This window comes from Engystomops pustulosus, chromosome 3 (assembly GCF_040894005.1).
Source record: "Engystomops pustulosus chromosome 3, aEngPut4.maternal, whole genome shotgun sequence".
Taxonomy (NCBI): domain Eukaryota; kingdom Metazoa; phylum Chordata; class Amphibia; order Anura; family Leptodactylidae; genus Engystomops; species Engystomops pustulosus.
This window is the reverse complement of record NC_092413.1, coordinates 17,995,845-18,022,742: the sequence shown is the minus strand read 5'-3', so window position 1 is coordinate 18,022,742 and position 26,898 is coordinate 17,995,845. Positions and strand designations below refer to the sequence as shown.

At 43.1% G+C, this 26,898-nt stretch overlaps 2 protein-coding genes across 3 annotated transcripts in view; one reads left to right on the top strand and one right to left on the bottom strand.

The window, feature by feature from the left end:
* Window positions 1-14,880, bottom strand: part of INTS7 (integrator complex subunit 7) — a 28,675-nt gene extending 13,795 nt beyond the window's left edge. Inside the window, exons 1-11 of one of the 2 annotated variants that reach the window (XM_072140169.1) lie at window positions 14,709-14,880; window positions 14,504-14,610; window positions 12,870-12,999; window positions 12,112-12,258; window positions 11,636-11,773; window positions 10,560-10,606; window positions 10,257-10,456; window positions 3,020-3,142; window positions 2,396-2,513; window positions 1,332-1,466; window positions 118-215 (exon numbers count right to left, since the gene is read on the bottom strand). In XM_072140169.1, coding sequence (XP_071996270.1) covers window positions 118-215; window positions 1,332-1,466; window positions 2,396-2,513; window positions 3,020-3,142; window positions 10,257-10,456; window positions 10,560-10,606; window positions 11,636-11,773; window positions 12,112-12,258; window positions 12,870-12,999; window positions 14,504-14,603 — 1,236 coding nt within the window. In that variant the 5' untranslated portion in view covers window positions 14,604-14,610; window positions 14,709-14,880. The other variant, XM_072140168.1, reaches the window with a different exon arrangement.
* DTL (denticleless E3 ubiquitin protein ligase homolog) lies at window positions 14,747-26,217 on the top strand. Its single transcript, XM_072140170.1, has 15 exons — window positions 14,747-15,000; window positions 16,994-17,116; window positions 17,277-17,375; window positions 17,540-17,601; window positions 17,782-17,902; window positions 18,415-18,480; window positions 18,560-18,675; window positions 19,071-19,144; window positions 19,288-19,391; window positions 19,975-20,079; window positions 21,391-21,503; window positions 23,336-23,425; window positions 23,619-23,751; window positions 24,522-25,318; window positions 25,506-26,217. Exons 1-15 carry the CDS (start codon window positions 14,952-14,954, stop codon window positions 25,563-25,565), a joined length of 2,112 nt encoding a protein of 703 aa, XP_071996271.1. The 5' UTR covers window positions 14,747-14,951; the 3' UTR covers window positions 25,566-26,217.
* The last annotated feature ends 681 nt before the right edge of the window (window positions 26,218-26,898 follow it).

Genomic DNA, 26,898 nt, shown 5'->3' with positions numbered 1-26,898 from the left:
TATTATGTACCATGTTATTGACCATTGTACGCATGGAGCTTGTAAATAACCATAAAAGAGCGATGCAGGGATTCCCACAGTCCCACATCCTATGGCCGTGACCCTTCCTCATCTCACCTTTAAGGTTTGCTGGGCCCCGGCGCTGCTATCCTGACTGCTCAGGACAAGAAGAGATTCAAGGCCAAACACAGCATCCTTCTCCAGAGCCAAATGATCTGCAAGAAAAGAATTTAATATGTAAATTTCAAGGATTTATTACATTTAATCCAATTCTATAAATCTCCTAATAATTTGATCATCTTTCTGGGTTATCTGATTGATATAAAGGTAAAATATACAGTAAAAGCCACTAAAACCACTAAAAATGTGCAATTACTATATTGAAGCGTAATATCCCTTTTAAAGCTGGTAAACATATCATAGTTGGCAGCCATGACTGGCACAGATTTTGTTATTCCCGAATAATCAGTTCTAGGAAAAAGTTCTTAAAATAGTTTGTATAGGAAACCGCAATTGATAGAAGTATCATGTCGTGACTGTCACGTGCAGGTTAGTTTTAAGTCTCCTCATTTTTACCAAAGCGATTTGACCCTGTCTATTCCAAAATATCAAATTCCAGTAGGCGGGGCTTATTTACTAAGGGTCCGGGGATCGCACTTTCGTGGTGGGGCGTGCCGTCGGATGATCAGACTGATTCGGACTGAGCGCGGGATTTAACATTCAAATTGTATCACATCCAATGCACTTACATGCACCGGGAAGAAGAAGATGAACTCCGGCGGACCTGAGCGGGGAAGCAACACATGCAGGATATCGGGCGCACGATCTTAGTGAATTGCGTCAGAGCGCATTATCGCCGGACAATGCACTTTCGGGAACTCCGCAGGACCAGGTAAGTAAATGTGCCCCTATATCTTTTAGCTCATGACCATTCCATTTTTTTTAACTCATAAGAGGAAGGACTACAGTTACTGTAGCTACAAAAAGTTAAAGGTGCGTTCTCTATGCACAGGGAAGTGGGGGCACGGACCACTAGGAACTCACCAATCACAAGAAATGGGGTCCCGCTCCATTCAATGTTTATAGGAAGAGCCAAAAAAAAAAAAAAGCGCTGCACAGCACTTACCTTCCCCCATAGGATAAAGAAGAGTGCTGGAGATGGCCAAGTGCTGTGCTCAGCTATTTCGGACACTCCTATAGACACTGAATTAAGCAGCAGGGAGCTCGCTTGATAGTGGGAACAGAACCTCCATTTTTGGTTCCAGCAGCGAGACCCCCACCAACCAGAATGTTATCCCCTAATTGTAGATAATGGATAGCACCAAACCCACCTATATCCTGACAAGAGGCTACAATGTTGGTGAGGACGGTCACCCCGTGAGCTGCAATGCCGCGATTACTGTGGTAACTGCACTCCTGTGCCAGCTTTATCAGGTCACTGTACCTGGCGGCACCGGCTATGGCTCCTAAAATATAAAACATCATTAAAATTGGAGTAAAAGAAAAAAGGTACAATAAAATTCCAATAACTTGTAACTCATGCAAGAAATGATCAAAACGTTGAGTTTATGGGGAAGCATCAAAAACGTCAAACTTTAACTGCTTGAGGACTGACCAATGTAACTATACTTCATAAAGAGGTTAGGGCTTTATGAAGAAGACTCATAGGCTGTTCCCTCTCCATACAGGCCAGATATCTGCTGTATTATACAGCAGACACCTGCAGCTATCTGCTGCGGCGGATGCTGATAACAGTCGTGGCAGTTAACCTGTTAGTTGCCATGGTCAAAAGTGATCATTTCACATAAACCGCATCTTCACAAGGGCGTAGCCATATTATTGACAATCGGCACCCCTGACAACATCATCAGAGGTTGCCGATTGGTTGGCATGATATCTGTGAGCCTCTGGTGGCTCCTACAGCTGCCAATTAATGCTCTCTAACACGGAACCAAAGATAGAGGTGCCTTAAGTGACGCTCCTCCTGCAGCTTGGAAACTTGCCTCATCTCAAGTAAAATATGGCTCTTCTCTGCTAATCTACCTATAACTTTGGTACTTTTTTTTTTTACTAGGTAAACAGGTAAGAAATCATATAACAAAGAAAATTCTAAAAAGGCCATTTCATGTCCTACATGAGGCGACTGGTAGTTTAATGGGGTAAAAACTGGAGTCCAAAGGGATTATTGAATGTATTAAAAAAACTATGGAATATTGGATGCTTGTAAAGAACTCATTTATATACATACTACTAGAATCATGGTGATGCTACCAGTATTAGGGCATGGAGACCATTATGGTCATGCAAACTTCTTTCAAAAATATCAGGGCAACCACTAACATTTTATAGTTGGATCCGAGTGTAAAAGTAGAGACAAGGGAAGGGGAGACTGTACCTGGGGGTGAACTGAAGTACTGCTTAATGGAGATGCTGTCAGAGAGAGTCGCCAGAACTGAGACCATTCCCAGCTTCAGGCTGTCGTATGGAGTCTGAAGAGCGCATTCACATAGAGCCTGGAAGAGAAAGAGTCCATTCACTAATCTCTACTTTTAAGATACTACATGGCAAAAATTCACCTGTATGTATCATCAGATTTCTACCCGCTGCCTTAGGGCTCTTTCAGACGCCCGTCTGTGGGAATGTACATGTGGCAGCAAGTTTGCGGCAGCATATAGGTCTCCATAGACAGCAATGGCGGCGGTACACATGTGTGGCACCGATCTGCACCGTACACGGGGAAAAGATAGAGCATGCTCTATGTTTCCCTGTGTCTGCGGCTGTGCGCCGCTATTTTCTATGGAGGGGTTACCTCCTCTCCATGGGCACGGCAGTATACCCACACAGAGGGCATACCGCTGTGTGAATGTACCCTTAGAGATAGCTCTCAAGTTGCAGATCTGTCCTTACTCTATTCTTTACACTGCAGCTCCTCTTGTTCTGCTTAGCCCTTGACCTAAGCATCTGGATGTCAGTGCACATAGCTGTGAACGAGTTATACATCTGTAATGAAGCATCAGACCTGGATGTTGTCCCTGTTCCAAGTGTGAGGAGTTTTGTTGGCCAAAAGTTTCAGATCCTGAATCGCAAGTCTCTTCACTGCCTTTCTGGGGTCATTCTTCAGGTACTGCAGCAATAACTGGATCTGGAGAGAGAGAAACCATTAGTGTTCGGAAAGGTCAATTTTAAATGTTCTATATTGATGTATAGTCCACTGACATAAGTTAACCCCTTTAAGATCCATTTTTTTTACCATTTAATATTCTGTGCCATGTAATGGGCAGCTGGAATAAAAATCCAAACCTGGTGGAATTGGCAAAAAATCCTAGTTGCACCATATTCTGCTGGGCTTTATTTGTACAATTTTCAATGTGCGGTCGAGATGACATTTCTGTTACTCTTTGGAACAGTATGATCTTGTTAATACAAGTTTCTATAGTTCAGTTATGTCTCAATAAAATTCAAAAACCTTCCATTAATAAAAAAAAAAAAAAAAAAAAATAGCCTTGCATCGCCATAATATGACACCTTTAACTTTTGCATACTTCAGTGCATGGAGCTGTGAAAGGTGTCACAGTTTGCGGGATGGGACGACGTTTTCATTGATACCATCCTGAAAACTGTATGACCTTTCGATCACTTTTTTATTAAAATTTTTATTGGAGGCAAAATGCTGAAAAAGTGGCCATTCGATCTATTAGAAGATATCACCAGGAATAATTGGTCTGGTTTTAATGGATCTTACATTTCGGGACACAGCGATACCCAATATGTTTCCGATTTTACTTGATTATTTTTATATGTGTTCCAGGGAAAGCGAGAATTAGACTCACCGGTAATTCGTTTTCCATCTAGTCCACCATGACGGCCCACCTGGAGGATTACCCCTTGACCTCTGCAGGGACAGGAAGAAGAGAGGTTAAATGTCCCTCCCCCTGCATCCCTCGCCAGTGTTCTACCAAATAATCACACCAAGGAAGGATGCAAGAGGTTTTATTAGCATGTTACTTCACATACAATGAAAAAACCAGATAATCACGTTTTGTAAGGGTTGGGAAAAATTCCAGGCCGTCATGGTGGACTAGATGGAAAACGAATTACCGGTGAGTCTAATTCTCGCTTTCCATGACGTCCCCCATGACGGCCCACCTGGAGATATACCAGATAACAAAAGGAATTTTTTTAGGGAGGGACTACTGTTTGCAGAACTTTTCTACCAAATGATAGGTCCTTGGTAGAATGTAAGTCCAGTCTGTAATGTTTCGCAAAGGTTGTGGAACTGGACCAGGTTGCGGCTTTACAGATTTGGTCCAGGGAAGCTCCTGCCCGCTCTGCCCAGGAAGTGGCTACTGCCCTGGTAGAATGGGCCTTAAGATTTGTAGGGGCTTCTAAGTTTTGGATAGAATAACAGTCCCGGATAGTCTGTCTAATCCAGCGGGCGATGGTGATCTTTGATGCTTTTCTTCCTCTGTTCTTGCCCTGGAACTGAAGAAACAAGTTTGAGTCTTTCCGCCAGTTACTAGTTGTTTCAAGATAGTGTAACACTATTCTTCTCACGTCTAAAGTATGCCATTTAGCTTCTCCCGAGGTTTTTGGTTTTTGGCAAAAGGAGGGGAGAATAATTTCCTGGCTACGATGAAAATCTGTAGTTACTTTGGGCAGGAAATTTGGATCAAGCATCAGGGATATCCTATCATCCGTAATTTTTAGGTAAGGTTCGTTAATGGAGAGTGCCTGGATTTCTCCTAACCTTCTAGCGGTTGTTATAGCAACAAGAAAGGCAGTTTTAAGGGTGATATTTTTTATGTTAGCGTCCTCTAGAGGCTCGAAGGGCCCCTGTATAAGGCCATTCAGGACTATTGATAAGTCCCAGGGAGGAGTCCTGACAGGACATTTAGGACTTAGTCTAGAGGATGCTCTAAGGAATCGTCTTACCCACCTATGGTCAGCCAGAGAGACGTCAAAGAAAACGCTGAGGGCTGAGACTTGGACCTTTAGTGTGCTGGTCTTTAGGCCTTTGGTCAGTCCTGCTTGAAGAAACTCCAATATCTGCTGTATGTTAGGAGAAGACAGATTAGGAATTTCAGGATGGCAAAAGGATACAAATCTTTTCCAAATTTTGTGGTAGATTGCTGAGGTAACTGGCTTCCTACTTGCCTGTAATGTTGCAATGACTTCTTCTGAGAGACCTTTAGCTTTCAGCATTTGTTTCTCAGGATCCAGGCTGATAGATGGAGTGATTCTGGATTTGGATGATGAACTGACCCCTGGTATAGGAGATCCTTCCTTAGAGGGAGAATAACTGGTTCTTCCAGGGCCAAGTTCTTCAGTGCTGGAAACCAACTTCTTTTTGGCCAGAAGGGTACTATCAGGATAATTTTGAGATCTTCTTGTCTTATTTTTTGTACTGTTCTTGAGATCAGAGGAAGTGGAGGGAAGGCATAGGCCAGTCTTGAGTGCCAACTGTGGCAGAAGGCGTCTAGAAGATAGTCTGGGGTATTCTTCTGTAGGGAGAAGTAATGGTCTGCTTTTTTGTTTTCTCTGGTGGCAAATAGATCTATTTGCGGTACTCCCCATTTCTGGGTTAACTGGAAGAAGATTTCCTTGTTTTAGGCACCACTCGTGGGGATCCAGAGTGTATCGGCTTAGGAAGTCTGCCTCTTTGTTTTCTGACCCCTTTAGATGGGTTGCCGTCAGAGATAGGACATTTTCTTCTGCCCAGAGAAAGATCTTCCTTGATATTTTTTGGAGAGATGCTGATTGTGTGCCCCCCTGGCGTCTGAGATAGGCGACTGTGGTCGTGTTGTCCGATAGTATTTTTAGGTTTTTTCCCTGTACTTGATCCGAACAGGCCTTCAGGGTTTCCCAGACTGCCTTCAGTTCTTTGTAATTTGATGATCTGCTTATCTCTGACTGGGACCACTGACCTTGAATCAGTTTCCCCGGAAGTTTCGCTCCCCAACCTGTCTTGCTCGCATCTGTTAGGATTGATGTTACTGGCCAATTGTTCCATTTTAGGCCCTTGGAGAGGTTTTCCACTGTCTTCCACCAATTTAGTGAACTTTTTACCCATAAGGGAATGTTGGTTTTTCTTTCCAGGTGGTTTAGATTTTTGTCCCAGGACGAGAGAATCCAAATCTGAAGATCTCTTGTGTGACTTTGAGCCCAGGGGACAGCAGCTATACAGGATGTGAGAAGGCCCAGGAGTTTCATAGCTTCCCGGATTGAGCACTTCTGTTTGGTTTGGAACAGAGATACCTGTAGGGTGAGATTTTTGATCTTCTCTTCTGGGAGAATTGAGAGTTGATGTACTGAGTCCAACCATATTCCCAGAAATTTTTGCTTGGTACTTGGCTGGAGGTTTGATTTTTCGAAATTTATAATCCAACCTAGGCTTTTTAGGATTGCCAATGTCATGTCTCTCTGGGATAACAAGGTTTCTTCTGAGCCTGAGACTAGGAGGAGATCGTCCAAGTAAGGAATCAGTAGTATGTTTCTTTGTCTCAGAACTGCTACCACCTCTGTCATAATTTTTGTGAATAGTCTGGGAGCTGAGGAGATCCCGAATGGTAGAGCTCTGAATTGGAAGTGTCTTACCTGGTTTTCCGGGGACCGGATGGCAAATCTCAGGAATCTTTGAGAGATGGGATGGATTGGGACGTGGTAATATGCGTCTTTTAAGTCTATGGTGCAAAGAGCTGCCCCTTTGGGGATCAATGGTGTTGTAGATTTTAGGGACTCCATCTTGAATCTTCTGTATTTGATATGAGTATTCAGACTCTTTAAGTTTATGATCATCCTGTAGGCTCCATTCGGTTTCTGAACTAAGAAGAGGGGGGAGTAGAACCCTTTCCTTTGATGGTGGGGAGGTACAGGAGAAATGACATTTTTGAGTAATAGGGATTGAACTTCTTCCCACATGAGCAGAAGCATTTGTTGAGAAGATGTCTTTGTTATCACAAAAGTTTGAGGAGGAGGGGTATTCAATTCGATCTTGTAGCCATCGCGTATGACTTGTAGAATCCAGGCATTCTTTATGCTTTGTTCCCACTGAGAGGGGAAAAGAGCTAGTCTTCCCCCCACCCTGGCGTCATTGCTTTCTGGCAGGGTTGGGTTGGGTATTGTGGAAGGAACTGTAACCTCTACCTCTACCTCCTTTGGTATAGCTCCATCTGCCTTGTTTTCCTTTTCCACGATAGGATGGAACTTTGTCGCGGGAATCACGAAAGGAATGCCTTTTCTGTCTAGGTTCTGGAAAGCCTTTTTTCCTATCTGCAGCTTTCTCCAGGATCGTGTCCAGTTCCGGACCAAATAGAAATTCGCCAGAAAACGGTATACCACATAGGTTGGATTTAGAACGGAAGTCACCTGACCACTGCTTGAGCCAGAGGGCTCTGCGGGCAACGTTAGAGAGTGCTCCCTCCTTGGCGGAAAACCTGACGCATTCCCCTGATGCGTCTGCGATGAAGGTAGTTGCTAGTTTTAGCAGTGGCAAAGACTCCAGAAGCTTCTCTCTCGAGGTTCCGCCAATAATTTGGTTCTCTAACCCATTTAGCCAACAGGTCATTGTCCTGGCGATAGATGTGGTTGCGACATTTGCCTTCAGATTTAGCATTGCCGATTCCCAGGTCTTCTTTAAGACGCTGTCAGATTTGCGATCCATGGGGTCTTTAAGTTGGGTCGCATCCTCAAAGGGGAGATCGGTCTTCTTAACCATCTTTGTAATCTGGATATCCACCTTTGGGACTGAATTCCAGTATTTCGACTTCTCCTCGTCGAATACGAGTCTGTTCCTGAAATCTCTGGTCACTGATAGCCGTTTCTCTGGATCTTTCCACTCTTCCCGGATAAGGTCTTCAAGCACATTATTAACTGGGAATACCCTCTTCTTTTTTGCTCTTAAGCAACCAAAGAGTTCGTCCTGTACAGACTTAATCTCCACAGGATCTTCAATGTTTAGTGTTTCTCGGACTGCCTTTAGTAAGGTGTCCAAGTTGTCCATAGAGAAAAGGAATCTGGTGTCGTTTTTTTGTTCTTGGCTATCTAACTGTTCTTCCTCGCCCCCTTGGTAGGAACAGGAAGCCCTGTCTGGGTCTGAATCCATCTCCTCCGGATTTGGTTCAGAGGGTTTGAACCTTTTAGGAGGAATTCCTTCAGAAAAGAGGGATGCAACTGTGTTTTTTACTTCGGATTTGAACATGGATCTCATCTCGTCCATGAAGGACGCTTTTTCTTCCCGCATTATGCTGTCAAGGCAGTCTCTGCATAGCGGTTTTTTATAGGACTCTGGAAGTTTATTAAAACACATATTGCATCTACGAGATGGAAGGGTTTTAGTCTTTGACTTGTCTTCCTTCTTTTCCTCTTTTTTATCCTCTTTCTCTTTGTCTTTCCTCTCCTACATGTGAGAAGAAGACAAGAGGAAGCATAGGGGATGTATATATATATATATACACAGGGCCCCCCCTCCACGATCCACCCTCCAGACCCCCTTACTTACAGATGTCTGAGGAAGGGGAACTGGGTCCATGCTTGCCTGTGGACAAGGGAGGAGGTAGAGGTGTAAGTGGAGCGGTGGTACAGATAAATGATCAGCCATCGTGTGTTTCACTAACCTGTCTGTGACACACTTAGATCTGCAAAAAATCACCTGCGGATATCTCAGAAGCAAGAGAAGGTCTCTAGTAGACTCTCTGCCTTTTAAACTCACCGCTCCACGCTCCTGACTCCCGAACGCCAATGACGAGCGTCACTTCCGGTGCGCGCGGACCGGAAGTCGTCATCCGGCCAGTGGAACGCAAAACCGGAAGTCGTCATCACGAAACCGGAAGTCGTCATCGGAGGCCGGTGGAACGCAGCTGCGCCTCACCATCGGGAGCCGGAACATGTGGTGCTGCCGTGGGTCAACGCAGGACCGCAGGGATCACACCAATACCTCCCCATTTAGATGTCAGCCAGGAAGGAGATCGATCGAGGCCAGGAGAGGAGAGGATCTTAGTACCAGGTACCGCGCCTCATAAAGGCGTCCCCCTCCACTCCCACCCCCCTAAGGAGATGAGAAGGAGAGAGACCCTCTCTTCCCCCTGCCTGTGTAGGGACAGGAAGAACACTGGCGAGGGATGCAGGGGGAGGGACATTTAACCTCTCTTCTTCCTGTCCCTGCAGAGGTCAAGGGGTAATCCTCCAGGTGGGCCGTCATGGGGGACGTCATGGAAAGTGGGGCGATTTGAATTTTAAAATTTTTAAAACTTTTATTTTACTATTACTTCAGCCCCATCCCCTCGGGTATTTTAACTGTGGTGGGGGAAGGGGTGGTCTGATCGCTGATCACAACTATATTGCAGTATATTGTAGATATACTGCTTCTATATTACACATTTTAATATGCTCCCAGCTGTCACTGCGCCAATCGGTGTCCTCTTAAGCCATGGATGGTGCCGACCGGCATTTAAAAGATGTGTCGCTGTCAGCACAAAACACCACGGCAGTTCTCGGCAGGTGTCAGCTGTGAAATACAGCTAACACCTGCCATGTATGGAGAGTGCTCTGTTCTTGAGTACCCTCCATACTCCACTTCTGAAAACACCCGACGTGTATTTACAATGGGTGGTCATGAAGGGGTTAACAGCAAACCTTTATAAACTGAAGCAGCAACAGTTGCCATGTCCACTTCAATGACTACACAGCACTGCGCCATAGATGTGGCTATGGTCATGCCTGATGTCGCAGCTCAAACTCATTCACTATAAGGGAACCTGTCACCAGTTTTTAGCCCGTTACACTACCAGACGCTCAGCTAACGGAAGAAATGTCCTTTTGAGAATTCATTTTTTTTATGTGAAATCTCACCCATTTTACAATTTTAAAAAATCACCTCCAAAGTCATGAGAAGAATCATAATTGGTCTGAGATGAACTAAAAGCCCGATGTGATCTATTAGATGAGATTCTTATCTTTATTATGACACCAGCAGCATGTTTCTAGGTGCCACAGAACCAAAGCTAGAAACATTTAAATTAACACTTCCCCTGCAGCTTCTAACCCCAAGTCATCTAAAGTAAAATATGACTCTTCTCTGCTCACATGACTTTGTAAGAGATTTTTTTGGAGGGAATTCTAGAAAGAACATTTCATACCCTGGCTAAAGGAGTAAAATCTAGGCCACACAAGACTATAACTGATCATATAATGATAATAAATCAATATTTCATTCTGGAGAAATCCATTTAAGATTTAAAATCTATGCAAAATCCATGTACCTGTTTGGGAATGTCGACTAAAGAAGACGCAGCGAGCAAGGTGAAGGTATGTAACGTGACAATCACCATCTTTGTGGAGGGGTATGAGGTGACGAGCTGCTGAAGAAGCTGACGGCTATTAGAGGCCAATATGGCATCGTGGTGCATGTGCTGCAGAATGGGAATTAGTTTCAGCTTTAAATCCACTGGAGTGGCCAGACCTGCAATAAAGACAAGAACGGCATCAAACATGTAGGGGAGACACAGGGGAGACACCTCTATATTCTCAGTACACAAAAGAAGAAGTAAAGACAAATCTCTCACCTTGGATCATTTCTCCAATTTTGTTACAGATTCCAGCAGCAAAATCTCTGGGTAAAAAAATTAATTATTAAGCAGTGTATTAAGAGAACCGTCAGGATCACCTAGAAAACTAACTTATAATTAGCAGCACGGAGCCTGGGGACAAGATGTCCGGTGCTCCTGGCTGCTAATTTTGTACACCCCTGCACACCCCTCTCCCATGCTGGGAGCATAGGAGAGAGAGGCGACATCATGCAAAATGCTTGCTAGGAGAGGGATAGTGGGGGTGCACATAATTAGCAGCCCGGAGCACCGGACATCTTGTCCCTGTTCTCCGTGCCGCTTATTATAAGTTTGTTTTCTATGTGATCCAGACGTATCAAGACTAGCAACGGAAGGGGCCAGAATCAAGATGAAGACTAGCGGAGGCGAGTATTTGTAGCAGTTTTTGTTATTTTCAATGGCCGATTTGCTTTCAATGTCCTTTTCACTTTCCTATAAAAGGTCCCCCAAAGTCATGTGAGAATGAGCAGAGAAGAGTTATATTTGCCCGAGTGGAGTCAAAATTAGAGACTGCAGTGTGATTTCATGTGATATGCGTGCTGTGATTTCAGGAGATTTATGCTTGGTGTATAGTTTTCTAATGCTAAAATGCTAAAGGACCTGCGATGATGTCACCCTGGTCACATGACATTACAGCTGCATGCAGAGATAGGATGGAGAGGAGCTTCTGGATTCAGCCAGAGGAGGCCACACCTCGACTCGCTGTAGCCATGCTTAGATATCAGGTAAAACGATAGAGTTGAATATATGGGAACCAGAGGGTAACAATTTTTAGGTGTCAGCAAGTTACTAGGGCTCTGTGGGTACCTGCCACTAGATGTATTTGTGAAAAAAGTGGTGTCAGTTTCCCTTTAATGTGAGAGGAAAAGCGCCAAGATATGTGCCTGCATCAGTGTAGCTACAGCATTATCAAGGTACGTTTGGTTCATAATGCATGAAATCAAATGGTAGATTTTCTTTAGGGTTATGTGAAAAGGAAATACATGTGCATAGTGGTAAAACCCCTTTAATTCCAGAAAGAACACTGAACCTACTTTGATTGCGCAGAAAAATGAGATGCAGCAAATATAGCAGCCTCCACCTCCACATTGTCGTGAGAATCCAGGCTCTGTCGTATGCTGTGGTGAGCGTTTTTTCGATCGGGAATGATGGATGCCATGCTGCCAAGCATCCTGCAAGACAAATGACAATAAAGGATCTAAAAACCAAACTAATAAAATGAATATTCTACCAAAGTAGTCATTTTTATTCCTTAAATCACCGTATGCATCGCACATATACTGTCCCTGCAGGCTTGAGGTCAATGCATTAGTATCTACATTGCACAAGGGGAACGCACCCTACTTTGCATCACACTGCCAGCGCATTCTGGGACCATTTTGCAATAACAAGACTTACAGAACACATGAGCCTTTGTTCTACATTTCAGTCTCCTCGTGTCCATGGCTTCTACACATATTCACATCCATTCATAGCACGTTGTTTGGAGCTACAGTTGCTGAACACCTACCTGAGAGTAATAGCACGAGCTACAGGGTCATTACTGTGTATAACAGAGAAGATCCTCTTCACAAACTCATCCACATTCAGGATCTTCTCCAGGTGCTTCTCGCTCTGTTGGGTCACTTTCAGCACACAGAGTCGCAGGAAATTGTTGCTGAAAGGAAGACAAAACATTCAGCATACAGTAGCTGAAAACATTCAGCATAGAGGCTGATGAAGTGCAGCACTTGTTACACCAAAATTTACAGCAGGGTTTTGGGCATCATTGTAAATACTTTTACATAGGATGTGAATCCCCTTCCATTTGACTGATGTATTGCATGTATAAGCACTGTCAGCCTTTGCTGATGCATAGGCTGACACAGTGCCTGTAAGGTCCTGTCTCAGACAGGACCTTACAGGCAGTTACTATGGACAGACCTGGGGTCTTAGCTAAGACCCCAGGGTTGCCATAGCAAATATCAGCACCCCCCTGAAAATGCTTCAGGGGCGCTAAACTCCCTGCAGGCCTTTAAAGGTTTAACACCCGCAAACGGAACTCGCTCTGAAATCGACCACTGACATCTGGTGTTTCCACATCCACCATAGGATGCAGGCACCAGCAGGAGAGACCACAACCTTGGTGCACTCTGGTAATTATTTGCAAAAACAGAACCAAATTTTTTCCTAAAACAGATCAGTGGGAAACAGGAAAAACACGTCTAGAAAGCTGATATCCATGTTTTGTTATTCCTTGTCCTCTAGACTTCCCGTGCAGCCACCTACCCAACTCTGAAGACATCAGCCAGTTTGAGGAAGGCAGAGTTAATAAGTATCGGGAATGGATATTTTTGAAACAGTCTTGGAAAACGGACAACGGCTTCACATTGTTCTCCCAGTTTGCCGGATCTTAGACCTGGAAGAATAAAAAACAAAAGGACATCATCACTAAAAAGTTTAAATGGTAATTAAAGAAATCAAACAATGATTGTAGACAATCCCTTAGGGCACGTTCACACGATGGGTTGTGTTGCGTTTTTTGATGTTTTTGTCGCATTCCAACGGCTTCAGCCTTGATCACATGCTGAGGTTACAATGGGGCACAATTACTTACCCCGTCCTGTCGCGATCCAGCGGTGCGTTCTCCGACGAGGATTCAGGTCTTCCGGTGATTCACTAAGGTAGTGTGCCCGATGTCCACCAGGTGTCGCTGCTGCGCCGAGGTCCGCCAATTTCCGTCGCATGCATGCCGGCGCGCCACAATCCGATCGCGTGCGCCAAAAACCCCGGGGAATTCATGGAGAAACGGCGCAAATCGCTAATATTCGGGAAACCGACTAAAAATAGCGATTCGGGCCCTTAGTAAATGACCCCCAATGTGTTTCCACTGCATTTGCTAAAACGCAATGTAACCTCAGTGTGTGATCAAGGATGAAGCCTTTGGAATTAGCCAAAAAACGCATAAAAAAACCTGACACAACGCATTTGTTAGGCCGCGGTCACACGATCCGCTAGGCGTCCGTTCAAAACGCGACGCTAGCGCACAGGGGGCGGTCCTCGGCCCGAACGCACATGCGTTAACAGGGAAACGCATGCGATCGGCTTATCAATCGCATGCGTTTCCCTGTTAACGCATGTGCGGTCGGGCCGAGGACCGCCCCCTGTGCGCTAGCGTCGCGTTATGAACGGACGCCTAGCGGATCGTGTGACCCCGGCCATATGAACACAACACTAGCGGAACATGTGAACACCGCCTCGGTCTGCAAGAAAATCTGCCGTTTTCCTACAGCCATAAAAAAAAAAAATCTTTAAACCTACAACAATTTTTACTAAATTACAATGTTTTTTGAACGAGGATGAAGTCCGGGGCCATTCACTAAGCTCGTGTGCCCGAGTTCCTGCATCCGTCGCTTCCCCGCCGAGGTCCGCCGGAGTTCACCTTCTTCTTCCCGATGCTTGCAAGTTTATGTCTTGCGTCACAATTCTAAATTTTAAATCTAGCGGGTTGTCTGAATCCGTCGGGTTGTCCGATGGCCCGCCCCCCAATTTCTGTCGCGTGCAAGCCGGCTCCGATGTGCCAAGATCCGATCGTGTGCGACACAATTCCCTGTTAAATGTGGCACAAAACAGAAATCGTTGGGAAACCCAACGAAAATGTGCTCCGCGGACCCTTAGTAAATGAGCCCCAATGTGTACCGCGTCATAAAAGCCTGTGCAACCAATCAGATTACAGCTCCCTGAGAAAACATAAACCTAATTGGTTGTTAAAAGTAGTTATCGGGAGCTGACACCCTATCAGGAGACAGCATACAAACTTAGCTTAATTACCAATCATATTTCACCTTTCATTTATTTACAATGAAAGCCCTCATCTGATTGGTTGAATGAGATCCTCTTTCCCCCCTCAAGCCCTCCTCTACCTTTATCTAACTCCATGAGCGCAGAGTTAGCATCCAGCTCCTGCTCTCCATATCCGGCATCGGCTAAAAACGACCTAGCGCCGCTCCCCCCAGCCGCCATATTGATCCTACAAGAAAAAAAAATTAATAGTATAGTACTGTTGTACGGAAAGAACAGCTAGGCGCCATGACACTTTCTTCTGCGCATGCGTGTAACGTAACGCACTCTATTAACGTCCATTCTGATTGGCTGAGTTGTTCTGTAGGCGTGGATTTGTTTCTTGTTGTCCGCGGATTGGATGTTGGTGGAGCCAATTAGAAGTTGCGATAGAATTTCGCGGGAGAATACGCTTTGGATTTCGCGGGAGTTGAGTGTTAGCGCTCGGCGGCTGGAGAAGGCGGGTGTCGGGCGCGGTGCTGAGGCTTCCCGGGCGCATTCATCTCATACAGCCGGTTCTTACTGTCAACCATGTCTCTATTCCAGCGTGTGGTGCACAGGTCTCTCTGGAGTCACAATGGTAAGTGCCCGCTCTTAAAGGGATGGGCTATAGTGTCCTAAAACTCCCATTGTGGCCTGGTGAGGGTCGACCTGAAGCTCCGTGCATAGCAAAATGTCAATTTATTCTACTTTAACCCTGCCATGCCCATCCCCTTTAACCCTCCATGCGGCTGTATCTTCTATATGTTATGTTTTTGTACTTATTTGTACAACGTGTGTGTAATTACAACAGTGGGTTCATTTTTATCGTTTAAAAGTGATCCAGTGCAGAAAAATCTGCATATTGGGGACAGGTTTCCTAGTTCTGGTCCAGTCTTGGGCCTCACAATACTCAATTTGGATGACCTTGATGTGTGCAATTGCATCAATTTTACAATTATGTGTGTGACACAGTAGTCTTCTATGCAGGAGGAAAGTAAAAGCCATCAATATCCGAGACATCTTATATCCTGCTCATGAGGTTCTTGCTCTGATGACCCTCATTTACTCTCCTATAATATGTTCTTTGTTCTCCCTTTAACCTTTTTATACTGTTTCCTTTCTTGTGTGATCTACAATTATATATAGGGTTGCACACTGGAACATGCTGAAATGCAGTCCTATCCTCAGAGCAGGAAGAGGTCGATGCATAGATTGTACATAGTGTCCTATTTGCAGGCTGTATATTATAGAGCAGGAGTAGCTGAGCAGATAGGACACAATGTACAATCTGCAGGCGGAGGGGAGTAGATTGTACATAGTTCCCTATCTGCAGGCAGCATGTTATAGAGCCGGATGAGCGGAGCCGATTGTACATAGGGTCCTATCTGCAGGCAGCATGTTATAGAGCAGGAGGAGCTGAGCAGATTGTACATAGTGTCCTATCTGCAGGCAGCATGTTATAGAGCAGGAGGAGCTGAGCAGATTGTACATAGTGTCCTATCTGCAGGCAGCATGTTATAGAGCAGGAGGAGCTGAGCAGATTGTACATGGTGTCAATCTGTATCATGTATCGGCTTACAAAGAATAATAGCTATTAATCACTGGCACTATGTGTTTAATGCTAGGCTTAAAATGTTGGAAAACCTGTTATCCTTTAGGCCTTGGTGACCAGTATTAGGTCTCTTGTCTACAAGTAGAGAAAAGCAAACCTGTAGTTTTAAATTGAGTTCTATGCAATCCGCATGTATTACCAGAATACGTCTGGGTCACTCGGCCGAACCAAAACGTAAACTACAGTTCCACTCTTCTCTGCCCACAGTGTTTTTTCTTGCGCAGGTCCAATGCAATCTGTCATTGCATTGGACTTGCCCTAAATTTTAATACATATCATATTGTTCAAACATCCCTATTTCTCATGCTGTGTTCCTGCGTTGCGAAGCAAGAGAAGTAAAGCATGTCCTTGTTTTGATGCCTGGCAGCACTACAATGCGTCCTAATGCGGTCAGTATTTTACTGTGAGCTTCCAAGAAGTAGCAGAGAATCTGACACCTACAAGATTTGTTACAATAAAACGCGTTGTTCCATCACCGCCGGACTGAACTCTGAACACAATCTGATCAAACTCGCATGTAATTTTCAACATGGGTAAGAGCCATTAAAGGAGACCTTTTGAGGGCGATTTGGGACACTAAATCACTCACAGGCCCTTATGGACTTGTGATTGTGTCCCAAATGGCTCTTTAACTAGTCCATCTTTTTAAATAAAAAAAACTTTTATACTCCCCTCTTTCCGCAGCTCGCGGTACTACACATGACGTGTAGGTGCTCCGCTTGTGCAATGCATCGAATTACTGCGCAGGTGTGGGGAGCACCAGAGATAAACTTTATTGGACTCTGGATAGAGGGCACAGATGGATTAAAAGACAATTTGGAACACGAATTGTACACGAATATGTACTGGGTCCCAAATTGCCAGAACAGGTCCTCTTTAATACATTTCAGGCTACCCGGTACATATTTTGTAAATTTCATTTCTACATTGTGTTCATATACTTTTAATTATAACTGTATATTATTTCTCCCAAACCCAGTGTCCTATGGATATCCTCTTCAGAGTTTATTGCCAAGCTTCCAGTGCTTCAGAGAAGATGAGCACACCTCTTATGGTGAGGTTGGCATGCCGGTACCACCCTTCGGATGCTCATTCAGTTCAGGTAGTTATGTCTGTTCTATATTGAGCTAAGGAATAGGTCATAAAAAATCCTTTAGGGTAAATGCACAAGTCCTATTATTACTGTGTGACATCGTTGAATGCCTATTGGCTCTTGCCACTTGGACATTGGGTATTTTGACTAAGTGTTTTGATTTTTTTAGTTCCAGATATGCTGCATGTTCTCGCAGTGACCAACGAAGAAGGTATTGTACGACTGTATGACACAGAGTGCCCCGATATGCAGCGCAAGATAGTGAAAGGTAAGATATGCTGTTTTTTCTTGGACATAATGTCTTATCTGCAGGCAGCATGTTATAGAACAGGAGGAGATGTCATTTCTGCATACATATTGGGAAGTGGGAGGGGTATTGTATCACGTTGCTTTTACATAGATTAATAGAGCATTTATTTCCCTTCATTCTAGACTGGCAGGCGCACACTAATGCAGTCTTCGACCTTGCCTGGGTGCCAGGGGAGCACAAGCTGGTAAGTACAATGTATTAAATATCTTAAACTTTTGTAAAAAGCTCTGTGCGTTTCAGTAATTATTTTTTCATATGGGAATTATGTACTGTGTATATTTTAAGAAGAGTCTATACATTAGTGGTATTGCAGCTTCAGATGGAAAGGTCAGCACACAGCTGATTGTGTTTCTCCTCTGCTCAGGTCACAGCCTCCGGGGATCAGACTGCTAAGCTGTTTGACGTTAAGGCCGGGGAGCTTCTTGGGGAGTGTAAAGGACACCAGTGCAGCTTGAAGTCGGTCACTTTCTCCAAGTATGAAAAAGGTAATTAAGAAAGTGGCTTAGATTTCCTAGACTTTTTCTGAAACTGAAAAAAAATCTGCTCTTTTGATCTCTATTGAGATTGAAATGCCAATGAATGTGAAACTCACCGAAACTGAAATACTAGGGAAAGTTAGTTTGTTAGTTTTCCTCTTTGTATTAACCTGCTGTAAAAGTTGGTAGGATATATTCACAAAGTATAGATGTTTCCATAACACTTCTGTGGATGGGATTTTTTTTTTTATTTTCCCGAATCTTATTCCCTTTACTGCTTTTATTGTGCTTTGTTTCAGTCCTTAAAGTGAACCTGTCACCAGGAAAGTCATTTGAGGTGGTGACCGATTCCACTAGCCTTTATCTGCATTCTATATTTCAGCACTTTATAAAACTTCATTTTACATTCTTGGAGACAGGTTTGCTATAAACAGAAGTAGTGAAGACACCAACCCCTTCCAGCAGCCCATACATGTTTAAATGCATGTTAGTCAACAATCTGTCCTCTGATTATTCCCTAGCTGTTTTTTGCACCGGAGGACGAGACGGTAACATCATTGTCTGGGATACTCGATGCAACAAAAAAGGTATGTTTCAAAATTGTCAAACATTTTTTTGCTTTTGTTGTTGTGGTCCAAGTAAATTTACCCATGTAATGTCTTCTAGATGGCTCCTATAGACACGTCAACCAGATTACTGGGGCTCACAACGCAGCAGATAAACAGACGCCACTGAAACAAAAAAAACGAAGACCAGTGGCCAAAGGATTTGCCCCGTCAGTGGTAAGGACTAAGTTCTACATTGACAACAAGCTGAGAGGGGAAGGGGCTTGTCTTGGGCTCCATTCTCATGACCTGATTTTAACTCAGATTTTACCTTGTGATCCATCTTAAAGATTTTAGAGGCCACTTTATTTAAAAAAAATATTTAAAAAATTTTGGGCATTAAAATTGCCATCCTGCAACACAACCATGTTGACTACTTTTAGATGTTGTAGTACGTCGTAGTACTATTATTATTATTATTATTATTATTATTATTATTATTATTATTATTATTATTATTATTATTTATTATTATTATTTATTATTATTATTTATTATTATTATTTATTATTATTATTATTATTATTATTATTATTATTATTTATTATTATTTTTTCTGCCTTCACCTATAGGACACCCAGCAGAGTGTGACCGTGGTGGTCTTTCAAGATGAGCACACAGTAATATCGGCCGGAGCAGTTGATGGGTAAGTGATGTCCAGAATATATTCCTTTCACCCTAACACTGCTGTGCAAAGCTTTCATCATTCTTCACAGCCAGAATCTAAAATTATAATTTGGCCTTTAACACTGCAATTCTCTTCAATCTAATGGGTGCATCTTTTGACAGTGTTATCAAAATGTGGGATTTGAGAAAGAATTACACCGCTTACAGGCAGGATCCCATCCCAGCAAGATCTCTTCCGTATCCTGGGTGCAGCACACGAAAACTTGGTATGTGATCTTTATATTAAACTGCTGTGTTTAGAGAGGGAGACTTTCTCCCTCAGCTTTATAGGTAGGAGGATTAAATGTGCCTGCCTTTTCATAGCGTAATAGTAAATGGCTTAAAGGGGTTGGCCACTTTACCGTGTGTGTGTGTGTGTATACGGGGCAGGATATCAGGTAATTTACCAATATACATCTATTAATAGTTCTGTTCCTCTTTCTTGAAATGTAAAGTGAAGCCTCCTGTCTCTTACCTCACCAGCCAGAGATTCCTAACCATAAAATGGCCGCAGATGGAGGATCATATGATTTCTAACTATCCATGATCAATTGCTAGTTATAGATCACATGACCATCCATCTGCGGCCATTTTATGGACAGGAATGTCTGGTTGATGAGGTGAAAGACAGGAGGCTTCACTTTACATATCAAGATAGCGGAGCTAAACTAATGATGTTTATTGGTAATATCCTGCCCCCCACACTCGCACACCATAAAACATAGGGTAACGTGGCCAACCCCTTTAATTTATTCCAAACTACATAGTCCATTTAATTTTTAATTTTTTTATTTTTTTTTGTTTTTTTAGGTTATTCCAGCTTGATTCTTGATTCGACCGGCACCAGTCTATTCGCCAGCTGCACTGATGATAATATCTATATGTTTAATATAGCCGGATTAAAGAATGATCCTGGTAAGTTAGGGACTTAATTTTGTTTCTATTGCTATGAAGATGTTGTTTCCCCCCCCTCTGGCCAGTTAATCATGAGAATTTCCTACAGGATTGACCTGTGTAATTCTTCACTACCCTACTGATTCATCTATGGGGTACTAATGTTGCCAACCAAAATTGTGTGGTATAATGTTACCTGTAGTCTTGCCATACCTCATCCCAGATGCAGCAGCAATACAATGCATTTAAGCATTGCTGTACACGGCTAAGATTTGGGAGACTTCAGACCCTCCAGAATATTTTGGTTACCTAAATTAACTCTCCATGGGGATAGGTGATAACCTGCTAGTCAGAGTGAAAATTAATCCCGTTTTGATCCTGAAAATGGAAACGTGCTTCTGCTCCATTCAAATTGGACCCGGTTTTCAGCTCGGTGTAGGGTCCAGTAGTGGAAAGTCACTGATAACCTATCTAGTACATAGGCCATAACTTGCAATCAGTCGATTCTGTTTGCAATGTGCCATACCATTTTTATTAATTAGCTTTATACCATTATTAAATCTACTGTAAAACCTGCATGTCTTGCTTGTGGACTTGTACTTTCACCTTCTGTAACAAGAATTATACTGCAAATTCGCATGGAAGACAAGATGATTTTACCTATTCACACCTTGGCACAATGTCCAGAATCTGTAAAGTGCTATGGAGTTTGGCGCTATATAAATATTATGTATTGGTTCTAGATTTTTCTAGTGCAGTTCTATCATCTAGTAGGATGTACAAGTAATAATCCCTTCATTTTATCACCAATTAAGATTTTAATTTGCTTTGGGTTACAAATAAACTGTAGGTGTGAATCCAGGCTTTAAGCCTCTATGAACTGATGCTACATTCTCTATATTGAGCAGCAGGGGGCAGTATCTTTTCCCTATAACCTACACTAGGGCAGCACTTGGGTGTACAGGGAAAGTGTTGTCTAGTTTCTTAATTTGAGGTCAAGCTGGTAAGAGGTTTGAGAGGAATTCAGAGCTCTCTGGTTCTTATGTGGAAGTGAGCGGAGCTGGAAGATTTATGACATTGCAGGAATTCCTTCTCCTGGGAGAGAGTGCTGCATGCCCTGGTTACTGGATTATTTTTAGCCTGGTCTCTGCTCTTTCACAACTCATTTTTACTTCGGTCTTTCAATGGCTTTTAAGTCGATATAAACATAAGTGGTGTAATGGCCAAGTTACCATAACTCTGCTAAGCTTATTGTAATGAGATGCGTCACTGCTGATATCAGTCAGGACTGTAATTTGTTCTATAAACTTTCCCCTTCAATTTTCTTTTCAGTCTCCGTGTTCAGCGGCCATCAGAATTCCACCTTTTATATAAAGTCTAGTCTTAGTCCTGATGGGCAGTTTCTTGTTAGTGGTTCAAGTGACCACAGCGCTTATATCTGGCAGGTAAGTGTGTTTTTATCCAATTGTCCTGGTTGTATTGTTGTCCCTTATCCACAGCTACAATCTGATTGGTGTGGGTCTGATAACTGATCAGGAGGATGGGTAACTGATGCCCCTACAGGTCGAGCATTTATACTAGCACTCTATTCAGTACTATGGGATCATAATAAATTACTGAGCACAGCACTAGGGTATCTCCAGTGCTCTCAAAAACAGATAATCTCCGCTGCTCAATTACTATTTGCTGTGCTTGGCCATTTTGAGCACTACCACGGTATTGACTGCAGTGACAGTAGGCATACTCAACCTGTCATTTCATTGATTGCCGAGAACCAGATCCCCCCCCCCCCCCCATTCTTATACTCAGTCAGCACCACACCAATCAATTGTTTTCCCCTTTCCACAAAATAATTAACAAAACACCTTCAATAGCTTGTTTAATCTTCTTTGAACTGCACTACAGGACACATATCCTGGACAGGTGTGTTGCTAGTTTTTGGATTTAAGCTGTGGCATATTTCTAATCCTATACAAACCCCTTTTAAAGGGCATCTACCAAGAGGATGAAGGATTGTAAACCAAGCACACTGACATATTGGTGTGTGCCCCCTCTGGTAGGATCTGCCTTTCTTTAAGCCTCATATGCTCTTTTTCTTGAGAGAAAAAAAGGCATTAAACTATGCAAATGAGCCTTAGGGGGCTCCATTAACACCTTTGGAGCCCTTCAGACTCAGCATAATTTTAAGTCGTTTTAACAAAAAAAAGACCTAAGAAGCTAAAAGAGTAGATCCAGCCAGAGGGTGCACACCATAGTATGTCAGTGTGCTTAGTTTACTATCCTTGATCCTCGTGGTAGATGTCGTTTAACAATTCATTCTAATGTTATGTTTCATGATGTAGCATACTTAAATATCTTTAGAAGAAAGGGGTCACAAGGTCTCTCTCATTAACCTCCCTCCCTGGAGTGACACATGTTGAGTATGAATGGGTGTCTGTTGTGTTCTATGAGCTTGAACAGCTGTACAGTGGGAAATCTCAGCCCTGCGGAGTGAAGGGAAGTGTCAGCTGGGAAGCAGATGCCGATTCCCGTTACTCACGTGTGCGGCTTACACAGGAACATGGTCATGCATGCGCGTGTCTTCTATATGGCTGTAGTGGAACAAAAAATGAAGGCATGCAGCATACGTGATGGTGTTATAAAGTTCACAGGACATAAGATTAATCAGATTACAGGTTATCTGCATCCCTTCTATTGAGCAAGTTATCCCCTATTCTATGCATCCTGTGACCTGACAAGGTCCCATAAAGGTTACGTAGACGGTTGGTGGTTTGCACAATACAAGGTTAGATGCTTTGAGGTTTCCTGTTGGTATCGTGCTTGCATGTGCATCTTGTATTTGCTGCAAAAAAATCTGATCTAAATCTTCTTGTGGTCTTTGCCTGGTACAGGTTTTCTGCACCTGAACTTGTTGAAATTGTGGATCTAAATGAAGTGTGTGTAGTTGGGACCATGCACTGAGGGTTTGGTACTGCCCTTTCGTACATTTGTGGTATTGGTAGCAGCAGGACTGTGAAATAGGGATTTATATTCCAGGATTGTAGCTTCTAAGAGTGCATTATGGGTGTATTCTAACCCTGCTGTGTTTTCTATTCTCTTCAGCCAGTGTTTTATGTATCGTTCCTGGAACTGTGTGTGTGTGGACTGAAAAATGCATTTGTTTCACTATTGTAGCACTCGGGATGTGGATGTCCTCTCACTGAATGAATCAAATCTTGCAAAAATTCTTGAGCCTCTGTAATGTTCCCATAATAAATTTTATTTTCTTGCCTTTTAGGTATCTAATCCCTACACTCCTCCCTTAATGCTTCAGGGACACAGTCAAGAGGTCACCTCCGTCACCTGGTCTCCTACTGATTTCACCAAGGTTTGTGCTGTTATGTTTTGTATTAGCCAGGACCTAATACTGCTCATCTGAACTTAACCTAGTTGTTTCTTGGTGCCACCCACCATTTTGTTCTAGGATGGAGCTGCAGTTCTGGAACTTGCACCAATAGTATTTGATCTCTGTTTTATAGTCAGTTTGTACTGAATTTGCCTTTGCTGTTGTTCACCTGTAGATTGTCACTTGCTCTGATGACAACACTGTAAGAGTCTGGCGACTGAAGAGAGGAGGGGGCAAGAACGTGGATGAGGAGAACATGAACAGAGTGGGGTGGACTTGTCCAAAGAAGGTTGAATTACCGTGCGCAGGTGAACATGACTCAACACCCTAGTAGTCGTCGTCCAATCGCTGTCCTGTTTGCTGGGAGTTAAGCGGGGACAGTTGGATGTTAAATGCAATATATAGTAAACAGTACTTTACCTAGATCAGTTTAAGGAGGTTGAGCGCCTGATTTGCTCGTTCTGTAACCTTGTGTATGGCTAAATGCATACACAGGCCATGCAACATGTCCTGCTGATATACATGTAGTAGCTTAACAGCAAGTTGGCAAGAGTATAACTCAAAGTTCAGTAGACTCAAAACTAGAGAGGCTACGTAACACATGTTCCTCCTTTTCTGCATTTTCATTCTAGTGTGTAGCCTGTAATCGGGTCTGTATATGTGACAAGGTCTCATTTTTGCAAATTCTAAACTAGAGATGAGCGGACCCAGTGTTCCCGTTCAGGTTTGAGCGGACATATTGGTATCCTAACAGTCTGGTTGCCAACACTGTAATATGTCCCAGTCGCACAGCCGAACCCGAGTGGGAATGTCCTCTCATCTCTAATCAAATGGGAGATTTTAAATCTGGTTCTTATCACCTGTATAAGTTGCTTTTCAGAAAAATAGAACAGATACAATCCAATACATGTGTTGAAAGTTTTATTGTCCCCTTCTTGACATAATCTTTCGGCATGCTTGTGTTACCCCAAAGTTTTTTAAGTTTTATATGGTGAATAAAAAGTTAAAATTATTTTAGTGTTTGTAAAGAAGTGAGAGTTGAAGTGTTTTTCCTTATTTTGTGTTTCTCCCCATACAGCTGCTGTACTGCGTACACCTGGAAAGTCGCCCAAAGTCCGATGCCATCAATTGATGTCCTCGCCCACCCCAGCTGCCTGTGCCCCGAGTTATACCGGAGATCTCCCAATGTCTTCCAGCACACCAACATCCCCTTTCCTTGCAATTGCAAAACTTCACACCCCCAAAAGACAGAAAAATGAGACCTCCACAACGTCTCCCAGACAGCCGTCCGCGTCTAAGGTGACCATTAAAAACTGGGTCACCCGTACACCAAGGTCACTCACACTCGCCCCTAAAACACCTTCACCTCGGAAGGCATTCACCCCCATAGAGCAATACCCTTCAACATCCGATTCCAGAGCGCCATCTACCTACGAGAAGAGGGCAAAGAGGCGACTGGAGACAAGCAACGAGAACACAGAGCATGAATGTTTCTCTAGCTGTAACTGTGTGACTGAGCTGGAACCAGGCGTGAAGAAGACCAAACTAGAACTGGAGCTGTGTGCTATGGAGAAGGACGACCATACGGACACCAAGTGTCTAAATCTGGCAGATCTTAGCAAGGACTGTGCAGAGAGACCTGCTGCTACATGTTCTATAGACGTTCCCGACTGTCCCCTTAAATCACCCAGTCTTGTAAAATCTGCACCGCTAGACAAAGAAAACAGCACACCCGAGAAAAACTGGTTTACTGTGTTGGCGAGCAAGAAAAAGTCTGACAAACCCTCTACACATTGCAAAGTGACAAGCAGCCCATCAAGTAGTGGGAGTGCAAAAAAGACCCCTGCAAAGAATATAGCAAACTCCCCTGTATCTGTAAGTATCTCATTGTTAGAACTATCCTCTGACACTCCATAACTATAGTATATTATAGGATGCAATTTGATGGACTACAGCTCCGAGCATGCTTTGTCTTTTTGCTTCTGTTTTCTATATACTGTAGATCTGTATATTGTGAATTCGCCTTGTATATAACGGTGTCCTGTCTCTCTGCTTTCTACAGCGATCACCTGGTTCCACAAGGAAGATTTCCATGTATTTCCATAAGAAGTCCACAGAGTAATCCAACAAGTTATGAAGACTGCCCTGTGTTTTTCCAGTTTTGTGAAACATGACATGAGATCAATCTATAAGCTAATATAAGGACTGAAAGCTGCCTTTATTATAGTAGATATTATTTATCTACTTATAATCCTCCATTCCTCATATGAAGTCTCCATAAGTGTAACAAGCAAAGGCGTTGGAGGTCCATTTACTGATACTGCTATAAAGTTCCCAACTTTAGTTTGTGGGAAAACCCCTTTAACTTCAACGTAGTGTTGTCGGGGTACGTTAGTTGTCGTTGCCAGTATAAGTTACAATATATTTTAGATGGGTTATTCCCATTACAGCACTTCTAGAATGTTCTAATGTTGCAATTTTGCAACGAATTTGCCCCCAAAGCAGTCAGAAACTGCCCTAGACACTACCCAGACAGGTTGACTTGTCTTAATCCAAAGCAGATCCGATCTATCCCTCTTCTGCTTGTTGAAGTTTTTAAATTTTGGAATTTTTACATCTGTTTTTATTTGGGTTTTAGTCAATTTCACTGTAAATGTTTTTAGCTAGTTCCCAGTTATATTTATTTTTGGTTTACAGGCATAGAGTTTTCAATATTGTCCTGGTAACTATTTTATTGTAATTTTACTTCTGTAAATACAAAGTTGTTCTACAAATATGGTCTGTGTGCTGGGGTTTTCTTGAGTGCCAAAAAGGTTTTCAAAGTTTAGGTTTTTTGTTTCTTACAGAAGATTTTAGATCTTAAGAGTAATACAATCCATGTAGCCAACAAATATTTGGAGGGGTGGACACTGATTAAAGTATTAATCTGGCCCTCTATGTAATGGGTATGGCTCTAACCCTTAGGATCTTTACCCATATCAAACACTGGGGCCTATTTGGTTCTTATGAATGCTTCTTTACAGCGCCAGCAGCTTTTATGCATGGTGGGATACATTTTGGGCAAGATTTGCACCACCCTATACCACCTTGAAAGTATTTAAAGAGGAAGTAATTTATGCATAAAAGTGAAGACCCGCATAAGTTACTCTGGAGAGAAAGAACTATTTAAATCGGATTCCCACGTGGTCATAATCCCTGGGACAGTTTTAGTTGTATAGCCATGCAAAATTTCATGCATCATAGAGAGACCGGTAAGGGGGTGGGAGGGGGGGGGGGGCTTGTCTTCTCCCTTAGTGTCTCAAAAGTAGTAGACTCCCTCTGTAAAGCCCTTAATATGTGAGATCTTCCTAGGAAAACGTTTAGCTAGAGATAATCCAGAGATGGCTCTATCATGGGTGCATTATCTGATTGAAGAGCCGGCAGGGGAGGTGAAGTGCCGACAGTCAGGGTGTTCT